The sequence below is a fragment of the Microcebus murinus genome, chromosome 12 (genome assembly GCF_040939455.1).
Source record: "Microcebus murinus isolate Inina chromosome 12, M.murinus_Inina_mat1.0, whole genome shotgun sequence".
Classification (NCBI taxonomy): domain Eukaryota; kingdom Metazoa; phylum Chordata; class Mammalia; order Primates; family Cheirogaleidae; genus Microcebus; species Microcebus murinus.
Window position 1 is genome coordinate 72,613,060 of NC_134115.1, and position 20,685 is coordinate 72,633,744.

The 20,685-nt window shown below is 42.4% G+C and overlaps 1 protein-coding gene across 5 annotated transcripts in view; it reads right to left on the bottom strand.

The window, feature by feature from the left end:
* PTGR1 (prostaglandin reductase 1) overlaps positions 1 to 20,685 on the bottom strand; it is a 99,022-nt gene that overhangs the window by 8,273 nt on the left and 70,064 nt on the right. Inside the window, exons 2-9 of one of the 5 annotated variants that reach the window (XM_076008921.1) lie at positions 19,279 to 19,310; positions 17,168 to 17,283; positions 15,762 to 15,807; positions 14,743 to 14,799; positions 11,369 to 11,536; positions 7,369 to 7,486; positions 4,556 to 4,711; positions 1,670 to 1,778 (exon numbers count right to left, since the gene is read on the bottom strand). In XM_076008921.1, the coding sequence (XP_075865036.1) occupies positions 1,670 to 1,778; positions 4,556 to 4,711; positions 7,369 to 7,486; positions 11,369 to 11,536; positions 14,743 to 14,799; positions 15,762 to 15,807; positions 17,168 to 17,273 (760 nt within the window). In that variant the 5' untranslated portion in view covers positions 17,274 to 17,283; positions 19,279 to 19,310. Of the gene's footprint in view, positions 1 to 1,669; positions 1,779 to 4,555; positions 4,712 to 7,368; positions 7,487 to 11,368; positions 11,537 to 14,742; positions 14,800 to 15,761; positions 15,808 to 17,167; positions 17,284 to 19,278; positions 19,449 to 19,521; positions 19,541 to 19,701; positions 19,721 to 20,685 lie in introns of those variants that run through there. The other 4 variants (XM_076008924.1, XM_076008923.1, XM_076008926.1 and 1 more) reach the window with 4 other exon arrangements.

A 20,685-nucleotide genomic window follows, 5' to 3' on the forward strand; every position in this document is an offset into this window, starting at 1 on the left:
AGTATTTAATAGTTCTCAGTCCTTTCCTCTCTACCCCACCTGTCTTGGTGCAGCTGGGGTGTTGTTAACCAGGGGGGCTATGAGGTTTCATTCCCATTAGTCAAGCCCATCACACATTGAATAACTAATTGGTTTATGGTTGCCTAGATCCTGATTATAGTCTGGAAGATTCCTTTTTGTTCTTCTTTCTCCTTTTTATGGACCAGGGGTAAATCTGCAATCTCTCTAAGAGCACAAAATCATTGTAGCAAAAAAGGATTCTGTATGAGGAATTCAGATGACTGGTCTGTGTTTTGAGTCTGTTGCTAATAGGATTTAGAATCCTTGGTCTTCTCTGCCATTTATTTCCTCATCCATAAAATAAGAGGCCGGTACAAGATCTCTCACAGGATTGGGATTTATTGAATATAGTTCTCTGGTTGATGCTGCTTTTGGACCTCCGTGTGTGTGGAGGTGGGTGGGGGCAGTGGCAATTGTCAGCCTGCTGGGGCCCAGGTGCCCTGCTGCTCTAGGAAGCACTGCCCAAGACTGTTTCAAGGACATGGCAGCCTGCCCTTCCCTTCCCCCACATCAAGGCACCCTCTGCCCATCCCCACAGCTCCAGCAATATTTCTAATATCTTGAAGATCCTTAATATTTTACCAGCCAGACTAAAGTGTTCTGTTTGTAAATCAAATCATGGCTGTTTTTCAATAACTTTGCAGAAAAAAACAGAAAAAACGAAAACTTTTAATAACTATAAGTGTTTCTTCCATATTTTTTTTGAGACAGAGTCTCGCTTTGCTGCCCAGGCTAGAGTGAGTGCCGTGGCATCAGCCTAGCTCACAGCAACCTCAAACTCCTGGGCTCAAGCAATCCTCCTGCCTCAGCCTCCTGAGTAGCTGGGACTACATGCATGCACCACCATACCTGGCTGATTTTTTCTTGTTTTTAGTTGGCCAATTAATTTCTTTCTATTTATAGTAGAGACAGGGTCTCACTCTTGCTCAGGCTGGTTTCAAACTCCTGACCTTAAGCAATCCGCCTGCCTTGGCCTCCCGGAATGCTAGGATTACAGGCGTGAGCCACCTCGCCCGGCCCTCTTCGATATTTTTGGATACCACTTTTTCTCTATATCAAAATCTAATTTTGTGCTAATTTAGCACAAAATACATGAAATTATATATTTTGTTTTATTTATTTAATTAATTAATTTTTAGACACAGGGTCTCATTCTGTCACCCAGGCTGGGGTGCAGTGATACAATCATTGCTCACTGCAGCCTCAAATTCCTGGGCTCAAATGGTCCTCCCATCTCAGCCTCTGTAGTAGCTGGGACTACTGCATGCCACCATATCTGGCTAATTTTTAAAATTTTTTTGTCTCACTATGTTGCCCAGGCCTGACCTTGGACTCACAGCCTCAAATGATCCTCCTGTGTTAGCCTCCCTAAGTGCTGGGATTATAGGCATTAACCACTGTGCCTAGCCTTATATATTTTTATCTTAATAAATACTATTTTGTTACATTTCATCAAGAATATGGGAAAATCTTTCTAATTTCTTTTTTAGTTTCCATACACAACATTGATCGATTAATAATATTTTGATAGTCAGTGGCCTACTATATCTGTGACTCTTCTCCACGTATAGCCTTTCTACATCTGTGACCATGTGCTTGTTCTCATTACCTGGTGGAAGTACGCCGGTACTATTATATGTAGAGATGGCCCCACATATGGCAATTCTTCCAAATGTCTTCATCTGGGGGATAACGGTGTTTGAAAACTCTCCACCTACCTAAATAGACAGGAAAACAAAAATAAAACCTCAAATAATTTAAACAGGAGAAGATTCAAGAGAATCATTAAGTCACAATCATTATTTCATAATACTTGTTTTAGCAGCAACAAGACTGATTGAATTAGCACAACAGTGCAGAAATTGCAGTTAAAGACATTAGAAATAGCCATTTCCATTTGACTCTAAGAACATAACTTATATTGGGGTTCTCTGATAAGCCCAGTAATCCCATTGTCTTATAATTTAAAAGTATGGAAAAACACTCAAAAGGTGTATGAAGAACAAAGTTGGAGAACTCATACTTTCTGATTTCAAAACTTACAAAGCTAAGTTAATTAAGTCAGTGTGAGAATAGAAATATAGGTCAATGGAACTGAATTGAGAGTCCAAAAATGAACTCTTACATTTATGATCAATTTTCTATACAAGTACTAAAACAATTGAAGAGGGAGAAAAGTCTTTTCAACAAATGGTGCAGAACAACTGGATATGCACATGGAAAATAATGGAATTGGACCTCTTCCATAATCTTTTCCATATATAAAAATTAACTTAAAATGCATCACAGACCTGAATATAAGAACTAAAACTATAGTTGGTCCGAGGGTTGTGGGTTATTGTTAAGCTGATTTAACATTGTCTCCCCCCACAACCACGCTTGACTAGCTTAAAAAAAAAAAATAAAATTAAAAAAAAAAAAAAAAAAAAAAAAAAAGAACTAAAACTATAGAAGAAATATAGGAGTAAATCTTCATGACCCTGAGTAAGGCAAAGCCTTCTTAGACATGACTCCCAAAGCTCAAACAACAAAAGAAAAAAGTAAATTGGGCTTCATTGAAATTTAAAACTTTTGTGCTTCAAAAGATACCATTAAGAAAGTGAAAGGTGCTTATAGGAGAAAATATTTGCAAGCCATATACAGTCAATCCTCATTATTGGTGGATTTCACATTTGCAAATTGAATTAAATTTGCTAAAATTTGTAACCTCAAAACCATTCATCTCAGAGCTTTCCCTGGTCACTTGCAGACATGCACAGAGCAGTGAAAACGACCCAGGCATTCCTCGCTGAGGCTGAACAAGGCCTTCCTGTTTCAAGTCTCATACAGAGATGACAAGAGGATGGAGACAGTAGTGGGCAGTGCAGTGTAGTTCAAAAGGCTCTGGCTCTGGGGAGAGTTGGATGCGGTATGAATCCCAACACTGGGGGGTATCAGCTAGTGAAGTGGCCATACACGAGTTACTTAACATTTCTGAACCTCCTTTTCTCTTTCATAAAATAAAATAGAATCTACTAGGATGAGCTGTTTTTAAAATTTAAGATTATAATCCATGTGAGATATGTGTATATATGTATGTATATATACATATTTTCCCTAGGAGCAATGGTTCAGCATTGGTGGTGACTTGATAGATAACTACTGCAAATAATGAAAATCGACTGAATCTAATAAGGGACTTGTATCCAGAATACATAAAGAACTCTTAAAACCCCACAAATAACCCAACTGAAAAATGGGCAAAGGATTTGAAATGGCATTTCTTCAAAGGAGATATATATATGGTCAAAAAGTACATAAAAGATCCTTTGTATCATTAGCTACAGGGAAATGAGAGTCAAAATCACAATGAAATATCACTTGAAACCCACTAGGATGGATATTATCAAAAAGACAAGTAATAGCAAGTGTTGGTGAGAATGTAGGGAAATTGGAACCTTTATACTTTGCTGGTGGGAATGTAAGATATTGCAATCAATCACTTTGCAAAGCAGTTTGGCAGTTCCTTAAAATGTTAAACATGAAGTTACCATATGACCCAGCAATTCTACTCCTAGGTGCATACCCGAGAGAAATAAGAACACGTCCACATAAAAACTTGCACATAGCCGGGCATGGTGGTTCACGCCTGTAATCCTAGCACTCTGGGAGGCTGAGGCAGGTGGATTGCTCGAGGTCAGGAGTTCAAAACCAGCCTGAGCAAGAGCAAGACCCCGTCTCTACTAAAAATAGAAAGAAATTAATTGACCAACTAGAAATATACCTACAAAAAATTAGCTGGGCATGGTGGCGCATGCCTGTAGTCCCAGCTACTCGGGAGGCTGAGGCAGTAGGATCACTTGAGCCCAGGAGATTGAGGTTGCTGTGAGCTAGGCTGATGCCACGGCACTCACTCTAGCCTGGGCAACAAAGTGAGACTCTGTCTCTAAAAAAAATAAAAATTAAAAAACAAAAACCAAAAACTTGCACATGAATGTTCACAGCAACATTGTACATAATACTCCCAAAGTATAAACAACTCAAATGCCTACCAACTGATAAATGGATAAATAAAATGTGTTATATTCATACAATGGAATGTTATCCAGCTATAAAAAAGGAAGTACTGATAAATGCTACAATATCGATGAACCTTGAAAACATTTTGCTAAGTGAAAAAATCCAGTCACAAAAGGCCACTTTTGTGGGGGGTAATGGAGGGTGACTGCTAATGAGTCATGTGTCTTTTTGGGGGTGATGAAAATATTCTAAAACCAATTATGATGATGGTTGTATGATTTTGTGAATATACTAAAAACCACTGAATTCTATATTTTAAATGAGTAAATTATATGGTATGTGAATTATAGCTCAAAGTTCTTTTCTTTAAAGGTATAAGTACATATATTCTAGATGGACACTCTAGAAATATATTCTCTTATATATATATATATATATATATATATATATATATACTTTATAAATAAATCACATATTAAGTCCAGTTTGTACTTACATTATCAAAATAACAATCATAACCATCAGGAGAGGCTTTTTTCAAAGTTTCTTTCAAAGACTCTATTGTCTTATAGTTAAAGGCAACATCAAATCCAAGCTTTTTAAGGTAGGCAACCTTGTCATCAGACCCTGCTGCTCCAACAACTTTGCAGCCCTAAATGAGAAGAAAAGGAAACCATTAATAAGCCACAAACATGGACCAACACCACTTTCCTAGTCTAGTATGATCAGCTTCCCCAACACCAGTCTCTAAGGTGCTGAGCCACATGTATGAGAAACAGAACAATGGAACAGACCCCAAATGTGAAATTAGTCCCTGAACTGGCCTACAACCCAACTTCAGCTTGCTTCTGACCACCCAAGAGATCCCTTCTATGTTTATTTGGTTTGCAGTTTGTTTCAACCTGCTGGTTTTGTTAAACACTTTATCAATTTGACTTTCTTGGTTCTTTATTTTTGGACTTCTCTTCCTTCCAGTGAGGTGTATTCTATCTCTTGGTACAGTGGTTCTTTAGACTATTATCCTGGCTCAGTTGAGTGACTCCTATATGAAGGACAGCTGTCATGGTAACCACCCTTATCCTTTGATTCGATCACAAGCACAGGACTGGATGCTGCCCAATCACAGAGGAACTGGAGAGCATTACAAAAAGCACTTTGAGGATGAGATGACAGATTATGTTGGTGCATAGAAAGTAGCTCTTCAGAAAGCTCTCTTATATCCTATAAATGTATCATGAAGACAAGAATATGAGCCACTGTGCATTTTCAACTGGGAAAGACCCCACATGGCTTCATACATTTATCTTTGTACAAACAGTGACAGTCATATACTTTTTCCATTCCTTCATGATTCAAGAAAAAACTATTTTGCAAGAGCTCCATCCTTGGTCCTTTTCCCTTCTAACCCTATATACTTTCAAAGGATGCTCTCATTTACTCTTATGACCTCATTGCCTCCTTTGTGCAGACGACTGACTCCATTTCTATTAATTCTAGCCCATGCCCCTCTCCTGAGTTCCCAATCAGTATTTCCAACAACCTATAAGAATGTCTTAGGCCAGGCGCAATGGCTCACGCCTGTAATCCTAGCACCCTGGGAGGCTGAGGCAGGGGATTGCCTAACGTCAGGAGTTCAAGACCAGCCTGAATAAGAACGAGACCCTGTTTCTACTAAAAACAGAAAAAAATTAGCTGGGCATAGTGGCACATAAGAGGATCAGTCGAGCCCAGGAGTTTGGGGCCAGCCTGGGCAACATAGCAAAAATAAATAAATAACCAAAGAATAGGTTTAAGGGCAAGTCCTATCAAACTTTTGGGGAAAAAAATCTCTTACGGTTTTAATAAAACATTTGAAATTAGAATACTGGAAATATCCCTAATTTATTTTGTAAGTTAAGCATAACCCAACTCTAGCTACATTTCAGAACAAAAATAAAACTTTAAACCAAACTCACCTATGAATATACACACATAAATTCTGTTTAAAATGTTATGAAATCAATTACTAAGGAATAAATCCGCAATATACTATATGTAAAGACTTACTCTAGAAATGTCAGAATGGCTTGACGTTGGAAAACTAATATAATTCATTAGCTGAAGAGTTAACTTGATAAATGCTACAATGGTGTTTGATAAAATTCAACATCAATTCCTATTTACCTATTTAATAAACTAATTCTGCAAGCTCTATGGTAGCCTCCATATGTATATATTCCAGGCTCCCATTAGCACTGGAGACCAGCTTGAGCCCTTGCCTGTTGGTTATACTATATTCTTCCACCTAACTTGTCCCCTTAGGAACTAGGTTCTGAATCATGCATTCCAGCTTCTGGCAAAGGGTCAAACCTGACCACCTGGCAACATTCCCATTATGTAATATTAATGACAAATCCTGACTATGTCTCAGTTGCCTGCTGCCTTGTATCCCCACCATCAGATGGGATCCCTTGAGCACACACCTGCCCAAACAGGAACCAACATTTCTGTGCCCTGACTACTTCCCAGGAGTTAGTTCCCAAGCTATGGCTCCACTGCTTTGGGATGAATGCCCATTTCTTTATAGTGCAACAGCCTTTGCAATGGGGCCACGTGGGCAATGACTCTTGGTTGGCTGATCTCTAGTCCCTCCTTCTATTGCTGGGCATGATCATGAAGATTAAGCTGCAGCAAGAGAATGTTCAGGAAAAAATATGAAACTAGTTAATGCTTATAAACTCACCACTCTAGATGGAGGCCATGCCTGACTTGATACTTGAAGTGTTATCAAATAAGAATGTTTACCTTCTCTTTGCTGTTTTCCCCATTCCCCCATTTTTTTTTTTTTTTTTTTTTTGAGACAGAGTCTCATTCTGTTGCCCAGGTAGAGTGCCGTGGCATCAGCCCAGCTCACAGCAACCTCAAACTCCTGGGTTTAAGCGATCCTCCTGCCTCTGCCTCCCGATTAGCTGGGACTAAAGGCATGCACCATCATGCCCAGCTAATTTTTTCTATATATTTTTACTTGGCCAATTAATTTCTTTCTATTTTTGGGAGAGATGGGGTCTCACTCTTGCTCAGGCTGGTTTTGAACTCCTGACCTTGAGCGATCCACCCTCCTCGGCCTCCCACGCTAGGATTACACGCTAGCGATTACAGGCGTGAACCACCACGCCCGGCCTCCTCCCTTTCTTAATCTCCAATTTCTGAACAAGAACCACTAGATTATATACTTCCTGAGGCCAAAGAAGCTCTGTGGGTTCACTGTTGCATTCCCAACGCAGGCCGTGGGTCTTGAAATAATCAGTTGTTACTGGGGAAGACACTTACCTTGAGCTTCGCTATCTGCCCCACTACAGAGCCCACTGCTCCTGCTGCTGCATTCACCATCACTGTTTCTCCACCCTTCACACCGCAGATCTCAAGTAGGCCAAAGTAGGCAGTTATGCTAAGGAAAGAAAATTAAGGATATGTGACTAGATTGTTTCTTTCCCCTATAACTCATCTATGTATACCTTGAAGGCCTTCTTGGCAGCCCAGTGCCATGGGTCCAGGTAAAAGACAAAAAAACAAAAAAAAAACCAAAAAAGACTAGTACAGATCAAGATCGAGAAGTTGCTGTCCCCTCTCTACTGATACTAAGCTTGTATTAGCCTTTGGGGCTTTGCATGAACCCTAGGGAGAAGAAAAAGGAAATCCTGAGTTTTAAACCTGAAATGATTTGAGTTGTGTTTTATTTATTTATTTATTTATTTATTTTACTACACCAGCCAAAATGAGGGATTAAGATAGAAATGATGTTCAGTAGTAGAAAATTTTAAGTGATATTTTTGTATCCCTGAATCTGAACCAATAAAATCCATACCCATTACGGTGGTTGTTAAGCCATTTGCAAAATTGCAGACGGATGCATGTAAAGTTATTTCTGTATAAAACAGAAGCTATGTGTTGGCATAACTTTATCTTATTTAGCCTCTGACTATATTTGGGGCCCATGAGAAGTGGTTATGGAAGGGAAGGCATTAACAGGCATAGGCAGCATTTTTCCTGAGGATCCAAATGTCTAATATTCCCCCAACACAGTGTTTTTTCAAAAGATGGATGCAGCACTACCTGCATCAGAATCACCTGAGTATTTGTTAAAAATTTAGATTCTAACTGGACGTGGTAGCTCACGCCTGCTATTCCAGCCTTAGTAAGGCTTTGTAAGGCAGGAGGATCGAATGAGGCCAGGAGTTCAAGACCAGCCTGGGCCATATACTGACACCCCATCTCTATAAAAAATTTAAAAATTAGCCAATCATGGTGGTGTACCCCTGTAGTTCCAGCTACGTGGGAGGCTGAGACAGGAGGATTGCTTGAGCCCAGGAGTTTGAGGGTGCAGTAGGCTATGATCATGCCACTGTGCTCCAGCCTGGGCAACAGAGTGAGACCCAGTCTCAAAAACATAAAAATAAAAAATATTTAGCTTCTCAGACCCACTGATTCAGAAATATGGGGATACAGCTATGGCAATGCTAAGACTCTAGGTGATTCTTATAAATGCTGGCAAATGGGAACCACTACCTTAATGAATGCTGATACCAGTGTTTTCTGGGCAAGCTAGCCTAACCCCAAAAGAGAAGCAGAGGGTACATTTTCTGATTGTATCATTCCACCGATGACAACCAGCATCCCCCTGAGTCAGCTTTCAATTAGACATATCAACCCAAGATACATAGGGCTTTTTGCTAACATTGCCTCCTTTTAAAATAAAATGGAGATAAGACAAAGAAGCCAACAGTAAAGAAATTCTAGAGATAAAATTAAAGGTGCACTTCAGACTAAGAGGGATTTAATAGAATCAACAGCTTGGAGAGCAAAACACAGGAGCTCTTCCAACTTAATTGAAGGAAATGATGCAAGACTTTGAGGGAATGTTAAATCTGTGGCCTCTGGACAAGTGAAAGACACCCTAGATTTCAAAGTTCTTTTATAGTCTATAGCAGAAGTCTGAGTATTCTTCAAAGTAGACCCACCCCATTGGTCAGTCACTCAAAATGGCAGGAAGTCTCAAAGAATAGGTGATGTGTTGCTTAGAAATAGGCATGCATGGCCGGGCGCAGTGGCTCACACATGTAATCCTAGCACTTTGGGAGGAGGAGGCAGGTGGATTGCTCGAGGTCAGGAGTTTAAAACCAACCTGAACAAGAGCGAGACCCCATCTCTACTATAAATAGAAAGAAATTAACTGGCCAACTAATACATATAGAAAAAATTAGCCAGGCATGGTGGCACATGCCTGTAGTCCCAGCTACTCAGGAGGCTGAGACAGCAGGATTGCTTGAGCCCAGGAATTTGAGGTTGCTGTGAGCTAGGCTGACACCACAGCACTCACTCTAGCCTGGGCAACAAAGCGAGACTCTGTCTCAAAAAAACAAAAAAAGAAAGAAAGAAATAGGCATGCATAACTCTTCCCCCTAAGTCACTGAGAACCACTGGTATAAGGTGGTTTGGAGTAAAACTATATTCCTTAGGGGCTTGGAGCAATATACACCAATGAATAAATTATCTTCTCTTTCAAGAGTCAAGATTACCTCATATTTTACAAGTTACTTTCTCCCTAAGTCACAGGAGACTTGCTCCAAGGTTTCCACATGTCTACCTCCTCCTCTATTCTCCTACACCTTGCTCACAATCCATGGGGAAGGAAGGATGGGCTAACAAAGGGAGAGGAAGAGCTCTCACCAGTAGAGGGTACAGGGCTTGCAGGAAAAGACCAGGAAGTGCTGTAATTCTGGTTAGCGTACACTCATTGAATGAAAGAAGATATTAAGCATCCTCTAATTTTGCAATGATATCCTTGGCAGAGGCAATTCTGAGGAGTTCAAATTCTGAGTGGAATATGAACTTGGGATGTATGGTAGTTGTTTTTGTTAGAGGCTGATCATTTGGGGGGTACATATATTTCCATGTCATTCTTTAGAAGTCCTTCAAAGTGTAAAAAAGGAAAAGGGAAGGAGGATTGGAAGAAGGGAGAGAGAGAAGAAAACCATAACTTAGAGAAAAGATATAAATGAATTCCAGGCTAGGGAAGTTTTAAGGACCCCAAAGGCAATGACCTTGCTTTTCCAGGGCATAAAAGGAAATTTGGGATCTAAAATTCAGTTGCGATCTGGAGAGTGGAAACAGGATGAACTAATTAGGAGTCAGAGTGATTAGCCCATGAGAAGCTTGAGTATTTTATATCTGTACCAAGTTGAGTGACTGTACAACCATACTTATGGTTCATCTCAATTATTTAAATTTCAGATCCCCTTACACTTTAGGAACTCAAATGTATACAGGGAAAGGTGAGGAAGAAGAGAGTACAGAAAGGCCCACATAGATTGAACTCTCTTTCCCTTTTTAAACTCTGGAGTGAAGGTGATGAGTGGAGCCAGGAGCCTCCCAGGAACAGGAGGAGCTGGTTCCCTTGTGTCACCATTTGCCAGCTGCTTGGGAGGGATCATGCCCATGTTGCTTCTTTGTACCTGAGGGTCTCTGACCTGATTTTCTGCCTCTTTCCTTCAGTTCCAAGACTAACTGTAGCCCACCTTTCTTCCCTTTCTTCTTTGTACTTATTTACTTATTTATTTTTAATTGACAAATAAAAATTTTGTGTGTGTGTGTATATATATAGAGAGAGAGAGACAGAGAGAGAGAGAGTGTACAACATGTTGTTTTGAAATATGTATCATTATGGAATGGTTAATCGATCTACTTAATATAAGCAGCATCTCACAGTTACCACTTTTGTGGTGAGAACACTTAAACTCTACCCTTTTAGCCCTTCTCAAGTATACAATATGTTATTAAGTATAGTTACCATGTTGTACAATAGATCTCTTGAACTTATCCCTCTCATCTAACTGAAATTTCGTATCCTTTAACCAACATCTCCCCAAACCCTGACCCCCCCCCAGCCACAGAACCATCATTGCACTCTCTACTTCTACGAGTTTAACTTTTTTAGATTCCACACAAGTAAAATCATGTGGCATTTGTTTCATTTAACATAATGTCCTCCAAGTTCATACATGTTGTTGTAAAATGACAGGATTTCCTAAAGGCTGAATAGTATTCCATTGTGTATAAACACTGCATTTTGTTTATCCTATCATCCACTGGTGGGCACTTAGGTTGATCTTCTTCCCTTCTTATTCCTACCATCTTATACCATCTCCTCGAATCAGCCCCTGAGCCTATAATGCCTCAAATATCATTTTGTTGACCAAGTTCTGGACAAACCATTTCAGAAAACCAGAGTGTCAAGGCATTCAAACAAACGAAATATACCCATGAAACTCACCCTGTCATGCCGACTGTCCCCAGAGCCAAAGACAGTGGTATCGAATCTGGCCACTCTTTCGGCAGCTTTTCCAGATCTTTCCCATCAGAAATGGAGTGGCTTGTCCAGCCCAAAAAAGCCGCTACGATAGTTCCTTTTGGGAAGGCTGAGTTTTTACTTTCCACAACTCTGAAAGATAAAGCACATTAGTGCGTGTGACACCCCTTCCCTTTCCAGGGAGTCGGGACACTGTGTGGCTAGTGTTGATAAAAGGGCACTGAGGCTGATATTCCATCATGGACACCCTACCACACCTCTCCATCTTAATTCCTTGTCCTTGGCATAGGGGCCATTAGAGACGAACTTTCCCACCTGGCCCAGCATCTGTCTCTGTCCTCAACCAGTCCTCTTTGTTTCAAGCAAGAGGCCTCCATCCCCTGGCTCAAAGTGCTCTGGACACCAGCCTCTTCTCATCTTTAGGGCCTCCCTCTATCCATGCCCTAGCCCTCCTGCTCCGGAATCTTTTTTTTTTTTTTTTTTTTGCAGTTCTTTAATCAGATAATGCTCCGGAATCTTTAACATTTTCCTCTCTACTGTCCCTTCACTCAGCATATAAGCAAGCTCAACTCTGCCATCTCATAGTCCCACCCTTTCCCTCCCTCTTCTCTCTTTCCTCTTCCTTTTACAGCCAAACTTCACTTGATACCCGCTGCAACCTGCCTTCCATTCCCTCTGCTCCACTAAGGCCAAACCACCTCCAGATTGCAAAATCCCATGCATATTCTTTCATTGTTATCTGACTTTACCTTTCTACCCTACTCAACACAAAACTACCCCCCCCATTGGTTTCCAGATACCAATTCCTCCTGGCTTTGTGCCTCCCTCTCTAAGCTGCCCCCTTTCAGTCTTGATTACGATTCCCTTTTGCTTGTCTCCTCCCACTCTTATGTTCTTTACTGTCTTCCCCGTCATAAATTTATATAACTCTACAAAATTTAAAATATATAAAATATCAATTTTAATCCCACAATACAAAGACAACTGCTAACATTTTGGTACATTTTATGGGAGTCAATGAATGATACATTTAAAAATGGATGTTACATGTATTTACATAATTGAAGTAAGTGGATATGTTTTGTAACCTAATTTTTCTCCCAACATTATACTAGTCTATATAATTTATACTTTTTTCATGTTAGTAAGAATCCTTCAAAAACTGTAATGAATTTAATTATTCCCCCAATTATTAGGTTATTTCCAGTGTTTTTTCTAATGTAAATGATATTTTTATTAATATTCATAAATATGAATTTATTTCCTTTGCTCATATTTCTATAAGAGGAATTAATAGGTCAGAGATTATTAAAACATATGTAACTCTTGCTGCATATTGCTAACTTCCTTTCTAGAAGGCTGTGCCAACTTCTGCTTCTACTGGCAATGTTTGAGTATATCATTACATCATCTCCACCACTGGGTATTATATTTTTAAAAATATAACTTACCAAGTAAAAAAACACAAATACAGGTATGTTTCTTTGACTATTAGTAAGAAATATATAAGACCTATGTGAAAAAAACTGTTAATGGGAGATAAGACAAAATGGACAAATGGATGGGCATTCGTTGTGCTTAGAGAGAAAGACTGTAAAGATACAAGTTTATTCACTTTTTTTTTTGAGACAGAGTCTCAGTCTGTTGCCTGGGCTAGAGTGCTGTGGTGTCAGCCTAGCTCAAAAAAACCTCCAACTCCTGGGCTCAAGCAGTCCTTCTACCTCAGCCTTTGGAGTAGCTGGGACTACAGGCATGTGCCATCATGCCCAACTAATTTTTTCTATATATTTTTAGTTGTCCAGCTAATTTATGTCTATTTTTAGTAGAGACAGGGTCTTGCTGTTGCTCAGGCTGGTCTCTAACTCCTGACCTTAAGCGATCCTCCCGCCTCGGCCTCCCAGAGACCTAAGATTACAGGCGTGAGCCACTGCGCCCAGCCATATATTCCTGGGAATTTAATGTAAAGTAATACTCACCCAGTGAGCAAAGAATACATAGACATCCACATATAGATATATATGTGTCCCTTAAAGAATTATTTGTAGTAGAAAAAACTAGAAACAGTTATCAGTAGTAGTAGTTAAATGGCAAAATACAATGAAATAATTTGCAGTTATTAAAAGATAGGTGCCAGGCCAGGTATGGTGGCTCACGCCTGTAATCCTAGCACTCTGAGAGGCGAGGCGGGCGGATTGCTCGAGGTCAGGAGTTCCAAACCAGCCTGAACAAGAGTGAGACCCCGGCCGGGCGCGGTGGCTCACGCCTGTAATCCTAGCTCTTGGGAGGCCGAGGCGGGCGGATTGCTTAAGGTCAGGAGTTCAAAACCAGCCTGAGCAAGAGCGAGACCCCGTCTCTACTATAAATAGAAAGAAATTAATTGGCCAACTGATATATATATAAAAAATTAGCCGGGCATGGTGGCGCATGCCTGTAGTCCCAGCTACTCGGGAGGCTGAGGCAGAAGGATCGCTCGAGCCCAGGAGATTGAGGTTGCTGTGAGCTAGGCTGACGCCACGGCACTCACTCTAGCCTGGACAACAAACCGAGACTCTGTCTCAAAAAAAAAAAAAAAAAAAAAAAAAAAAAAAAAAAAAAAAAAAAAAAAGAGTGAGACCCCATCCCTACTATAAATAGAAAGAAATTAATTGGCCAACTAATATATATAGAAGAAATCAGCCAGGCATGGTGGCACATGCCTGTAGTCCCAGCCACTCGGGAGGCTGAGGCAGGAGGATTGCTTGAGCCCAGGAGTTTGAGGTTGCTGTGAGCTAGGCTGATGCCACGGCACTCACTCTAGCCTGGGCAATAAAGCAAGACTCTGTCTCAAAAAAAAAAAAAAAAAAAAAAAAAGACAGGTGGCATATTTATATTTATGTACTATCAACAAAAGATATCCATAACATATTAAGTGAGAAAAAGCAATTTGTGAAGGGCATATAAGCCTATTTGAAAATATATTAAAAAGTATATATATTGAACAATTTTTAAAATAATACATTAACAACAGTTGTTTTTAAGGTTTGGGTGATAGGGGAACTTTTAGTCTCCAAGGTAAAAATTTTTTGTTTTTTTGAATTTTTATGATAATTATACACTAGATGAATACTTTTTTTTTTAGTAATTAAAAGTAAGAATGGCAAAGTGAAGCTGAAATGATGACAAGTTCACATCCTTCCTCCCTCCAAATTAGTCAGGAAGGGGGCAGGATTTCCACAATCAAACACTGAGTCAACCACACAAGCTGAAAAGATCGTAGGAGCAATGGACAGAGGGAATGCCCAGTAGGAAATAAAGAGGAGACATATTTTCCAAACATTGGGACAAATGGAAATAATTACCTGGCCACTTGCTGCCCCATCATTGTGTCACCCTCATTCAATCTTTTGGATGCTATTCTGGAAAAAAAAAAATCCATTCTTAATACACAAGAGCATCTGGGAAAAACTGGCTTGAGTTTCAAGCCAAGTGGAAAACTGCTGAGTAAGCATGTGCAGCAATGAAACCCAGATAGATGAGGGCAGGACTATGGGGTGAGATGGCAGAGGAAAGCTGTAAGAGGGAGTTCTGCTCTGTGATCCCAGAGATCAGTCTGGCAGAATTTTTAATGAATTAACATGAGAGTCTTACCACTACATTCAATGAACTATGAGTTTCTACCAATGACTTTTAAAATATAACCCCAGCGCCACTGGGTACTTGTCACCCAAAACATTAGCTACACAAAAAGGGATGGTAATTAACATTTTGAAACTCAGTTTTTCACTTGAGATTTAAATCTTTATCAATCAGCTATGAAAAAAAAATATTTAAAAGGATGATGGCTACATTACTTACCTAGGCAAAAAATTACTGAGGCCTTAGTGGCCCAGGGAGGCCTTTTATTCCCCCCCCCCCCCCTTGACTGGTTTGCTAACTGGGTATACAAGTTTTAGTCAACTACAGATTACCTAAATTAACAGAATACAGGTCAATGGAAGGTAAGAAAAGCTGATTTTAGCCTTAGCATCTGCCTCTATCCAAATTCTTTTCCAGTAGGGAAATGGACAAATTGGGGTTGGGGTTCTTTATTCTTTTCATATTTTTCTGAAAGCAATTCTGGTAAGCAACGAAAGGCAAAATTGTGCAGAACAGATAGGAGATGGCTGCAAAATAAAGGGACCAAAGTGATCCCTCCCAAGGTTCTTAGACCTTTGCCTGCAAAAGGTCTAAGAACATCCATGAATCCCATGACTGATACTATGCAGGGAGAAATGGAGGGACAGTGACAGTGTTTTGAATCAGTTGGACATTTTAAAGGGAACTACTTCCAAATAGCGACCAATACACAACAAAAGCATTTTTAGGAGAAAAATAATACCTCATGTAAGGATCCACAGTGAGGAACAAAGCTTCAAGCAGGACCTCTACAAAATAAAGCATTCCATAGGCAATTAGAAATGCAAGGCCTGATGCCTTTGTTGTTTTTGGCATTCTAAATAGTCACAGATAATATTTCTGCTTCACAGTTGTTTTTTCATCTGTACTTTCCATTGAAGTGACAAGAAGGGTTCTCACATTTAGCCCAGCCCAGTTAATAATTATAACAATAATAGTAATGATGTTATTTATCCAGCACTCATTCCATGCTACACATTTCATTTGATGTTCTCAAAATAAATATTGTTTTCATTTTATTTAAGTTTAAGTTAAGTAATTTGCTTAAGGCCATATTTGTAACCATTATGTTACTCTGCTCACATAGAATTTCATTACCAGCCCCAGGTAATATTAAAAAATATGCATTTTTCTGGAGTTACACTCATATGCACATTCTCTGGAGCTTTGGATCCGAGTTGTGGCTATTACAACTTACAGAGGACTGATAACTTTGCCACGCTACTTGATTGCATCCCCTTGTCTCAAAAGCTTACCCATGGCCAGGCGCGGTGGCTCACGCCTGTAATCCTAGCACTCTGGGAGACTGAGGCGGGTGGATTGCTCAAGGTCAGGAGTTCAAAACCAGCCTGAGCAAGAGCGAGACCCCGTCTCTTCTATAAATAAAAAGAAATTAATTGGCCAACTAATATATATAGAAAAAATTAGCTGGGCATGGTGGTGCATGCCTGTAGTCCCAGCTACTCGGGAGGCTGAGGCAGCAGGATAGCTTGAGCACAGGAGATTGAGGTTGCTGTGGGCTAGGCTGACACCACAGCACTCACTCTAGCCTGGGCAACAAAGCGAGACTCTGTCTCAAAAAAAAAAAAAAAAAAAGCTTACCCACCCTTATAAACACCCTTGCAGTCTGCACTCTGCACACAGCTAAGCATTGCTTATGCCACTGTCATCATTGGGCTCACCCTGGTGAATCTGGGTGTGGCTAAGTGACTTGCTTTGATCATGGGGTATTAGCAAACATGATACAAGTAAAGGCTTGAAGAGGAGCGTGCCAACTTGTGCAGCTCTAGATCTTTGGGACTGCTCTGAGAACAGAGCTCAAACTAGCCTGCCAGAAAGGCTGCATAGAGAAGACGTGAGGCATACATTCCAACAGAAAGCATGCTACCCACCCACGTGAGTGAAGCCCCTCCTAAATTAACCATTTAGCCTAGATGTGACCTACGAAGAATCACCCAGCTTAACTCAGCCCAAATTGCCAACCCAAAGAATTATGAACAAATAAATGATTGTTGTTTGAAGTCACTACACTTTGGGGTAGTTTGTTATGCAGCAAAGGCTAACCGATACAGCCCCTTCCAACTCTGAAAACTTTTGTGTGTGACTTACCTCCATCTTTTAAGGGCGGGAGCTCAGCTGTCTTTAACTCAAAGTCACTCTTAGTAGGGTTGCCTGAAAAGTGCTTCTTCAGGGTCCATCTTTTGGCAAGAACCATCCTGAAGCTCCTAGAACACAGCAAACTTGTAGTCAATTGCAATGAAGTGACTGGATTCCTACAGCTCCTTAGCCACTGCACTGAGCCCAGACAGCACAACTGTAATAATAATTCTCATTATCATACAACATCAACCACATCCATTTAGCATTTACTGTTTCTGGTACCATGCTAAGTGCTTCATACACGTTACCTCATTTTATCCTCATAACTTCCTTATAAGATAGGAATTATTATCATTGCCATTTTACAGATGAGGTAACTGAGGTTTAAAGACACCTCCAATGGCTCACGCCTGTAATCCTAGCACTCTGAGAGGCCAAGGTGGGCAGATTGCTCGAGGTCAGGACTTTGAAACCAGCCTGAGCAAGAGCGAGACCCCGTCTCTACTATAAATAGAAAGAAATTAATTGGCCAACTAATATATATATAGAAAAAATTAGCCGGGCATGGTGGCACATGCCTGTAGTCCCAGCTACTTGGGAGGCTGAGGCAGGAGGATCGCTTGAGCCCAGGAGTTTGAGGTTGCTGTGAGCTAGGCTGACACCACGGCACTCACTCTAGCCTGGGCAACAAAGTGAGACTCTGTCTCAAAAAAAATAAATAAATAAAATAAAGATACCTCCAAGGCAAGTAAAAAATGGAAATCGACACAGAAAGTCTTCCCACCCACCACCCGGCTAGAGTTTCTCTAGCGCGCTGAGCAGCTACCAGGCATGCAGATGGTCCCAGTTTCTCCCCTCACACGAAGCTAATCCTAAGAAAAAGCATCAAACGCAAAGAACCTAATAGAAGTGCATGCACCTCTTTCAGACGGATACTGTCGCCGCGTTCTTAGGCAAACAGTGGGGGGGAACACCTGAAAACCACAGGGGGCGCCGCTGCTCCGCCCCATTCTCAGGCGCGCCCTTCCTTTGGCCCAGGGATTGGAGTCTACACTTGCCGCCTCTCAAGACCAAGCGAGGATGGAGGCTGCCCCGAGCTCTCGGGTCGGGACGCCAGGCTGGGACTGAACGCCCCCACATCACGTGGGAGCCGCTCCTTCCCCACGAGGGAACCCGCTAGAGACGAGCCCGCAGCGGCCGGAGATTTCCCCTCGTCCCGCGACCAGTCCGGGGAGGAGGGCACACTCCCAACCCGGAGGGCACACCCCCAACCCGGAGGGCACACCCCCAACCCGGAGGGCACACCCCCAACCCGGAGGGCACACTCCCAACCCGGAGGGCACACTTCCGCGTTGCAAAGGGAGCTGCTGTGGCGATGCGATCCGCAGCCAGGCTTCCTTTTTTTTTTTTAAATTAATATTATTTTTAATAGACAAATCATAATTGTGTGCTATGAGTGCTGTGTGACACTTTGATGTGTGCATACAATGTGGGGTGGTTAAATCAAGCTAATGAATATATCTGGCATTTAGTTTACCTATTGTTTTTATTTTCAGACATTTTACTGTTAATTATTTTGAAATGTACATTATTGACGGTAGTCGCCCTGCTATGCAATAGATCTCAAAATAAATTCCTCCTATCTGTGTCAGAGTGTGTGCTCTTTGACCAACAACTCCTCCCTCCCTTCCCCAGCCCCTCCCAGCCTCCAGTAACCGCCGCTCTGCTCCCTGCTCCCGTGAGTTCAACTTTTTAGATTGCACATATTCTTGCCCCTCTTCCCCAAACGGCGACCACCGGGAATTCTGAACTTGCCACGGGCTCAGAACCACCCCTGGAATGGGCGTGGCCCCAGAGGCAGGCTCGGTCCTGGGACAGTCTCCGCGACCTCGGGAGGGGGACCGAGGGGTCCGGTCGGGTCGGCGCACGCTCGCCCCCACGGTGCCCGCGCGCGGACTCCCAGCCTGCCTCCCCGCTTCCACCCGTGCCCGGGGCTGCAGTCCCGCGGTTCCTCCGCCAGCCCCTCCCCGGCGCCGGCGGCTACGGGGTGGCCCGGAAATGCAACCAGGCTTTGCACTCGTCTGCGATCGGGAGAAAAAGAAAGTAGGGTGTCTACTTACGGGGAGTCCGCAGGGTCCGCCACTGGGAAGGCGCGGCGGAGCGCGCGGGGCCTGGATTTATCCCGCGTCCCAGGAGAGGGTGGGGCCACCCTGGGGCGGGGCTACTCGGGTCACCGGAGGGAAAATCAGAGTTGGAAGAATGCATGCGTGTGTGTGTGTGTGTGTGTGTGTGTGTGTGTGTGTGTGTGTGACTTTCCCGATAGTAAAAGCCCCCATCGGAGCCCTGCCCAGGTGATACTGTACCTGCGCCACCTGTCCTGTAATTGGGACCCCGGGGCGGGGCTACTCGGGTCACCGGAGGGAAAATCAGAGTTGGAAGAATGCATGCGTGTGTGTGTGTGTGTGTGTGTGTGTGTGTGTGTGTGTGTGTGACTTTCCCGATAGTAAAGCCCCCATCGGAGCCCTGCCCAGGTGATACTGTACCTGCGCCACCTGTCCTGTAATTGGGACCCCGGCGGGAGGATGCCCTGGGGGAGGACTTAGCCGCAGCCTGGACCGGGCAGGCTGGGAGGGGCCAAAGGCAGGGGCCGGGACAGCCCAGCCCGAGCCTGGGCCTTGTGCTGGCTCCGGTCGCCGGGCTCCGCCTCAGCGCCACAGTCCCCGCCTTCATCGCGGGGCCCGAGCGCCGACCCCCGCCTGCCTGGGCCGGGTCTGCCTGGTGAGCACCTCCTCAACTTACACGAGCCAGTTCTAGGGTCGCCCCCTCTGGGTGACTCCTTCCCAGACTCTCCCAGGTGGGAGTGAGCGCTCCTGTCCCGGAGGCGCCCAACCATCACATCCCTGGGGTCCCAGGCAGGGGATGTGAGCAAAGCCAAGTCTCCGGCTTCAGGTTGCTCAGGTTCGAAGCCTGCGCCTGCCGCTTACTTTGTGCAGTTGTAAGAGAGCTGCTTCAGTTCTTCCTGCCTCAGTTCACCCCATCTGCAAGATGGGCATAAGAACAGTGCTTAACCCCCAGAAATTATGAAAATTCAATGTCTTTTTAAAGAATAAAATGAGTCAATAAATATCAAGTGTTTCCACTAACTAGTTCAAGTGCATGGTAAATATTCAATGAATGCTCTCAGTAACAATCTTTTGACTTCTCCACTGGCCTAAGTAAGCCCCAGGCACCGCACACTGGGACTAATTCAATTATACACCCCCAACCTCTAGTCCAATCTTTGTCAGTCACGTCATATAAATAATGAAACAATGCAAAGATATTTAAAGAACTTTAAAACTTCCCCTTAATCTTCTCCATTCGCCCCTCTTTGGAGTAACCAGTGTTACCAGTGCAGTACTTACCCTTTCGCTCCATCTACAGAATCATTATATGTTCATATAAAGGGTTGTTTTGGTTTTTTGCTGTTTTTACAAAAAATGGGGTTATTCTAAAGATGGTATTCCAACACCTTTTTTCCTGACATT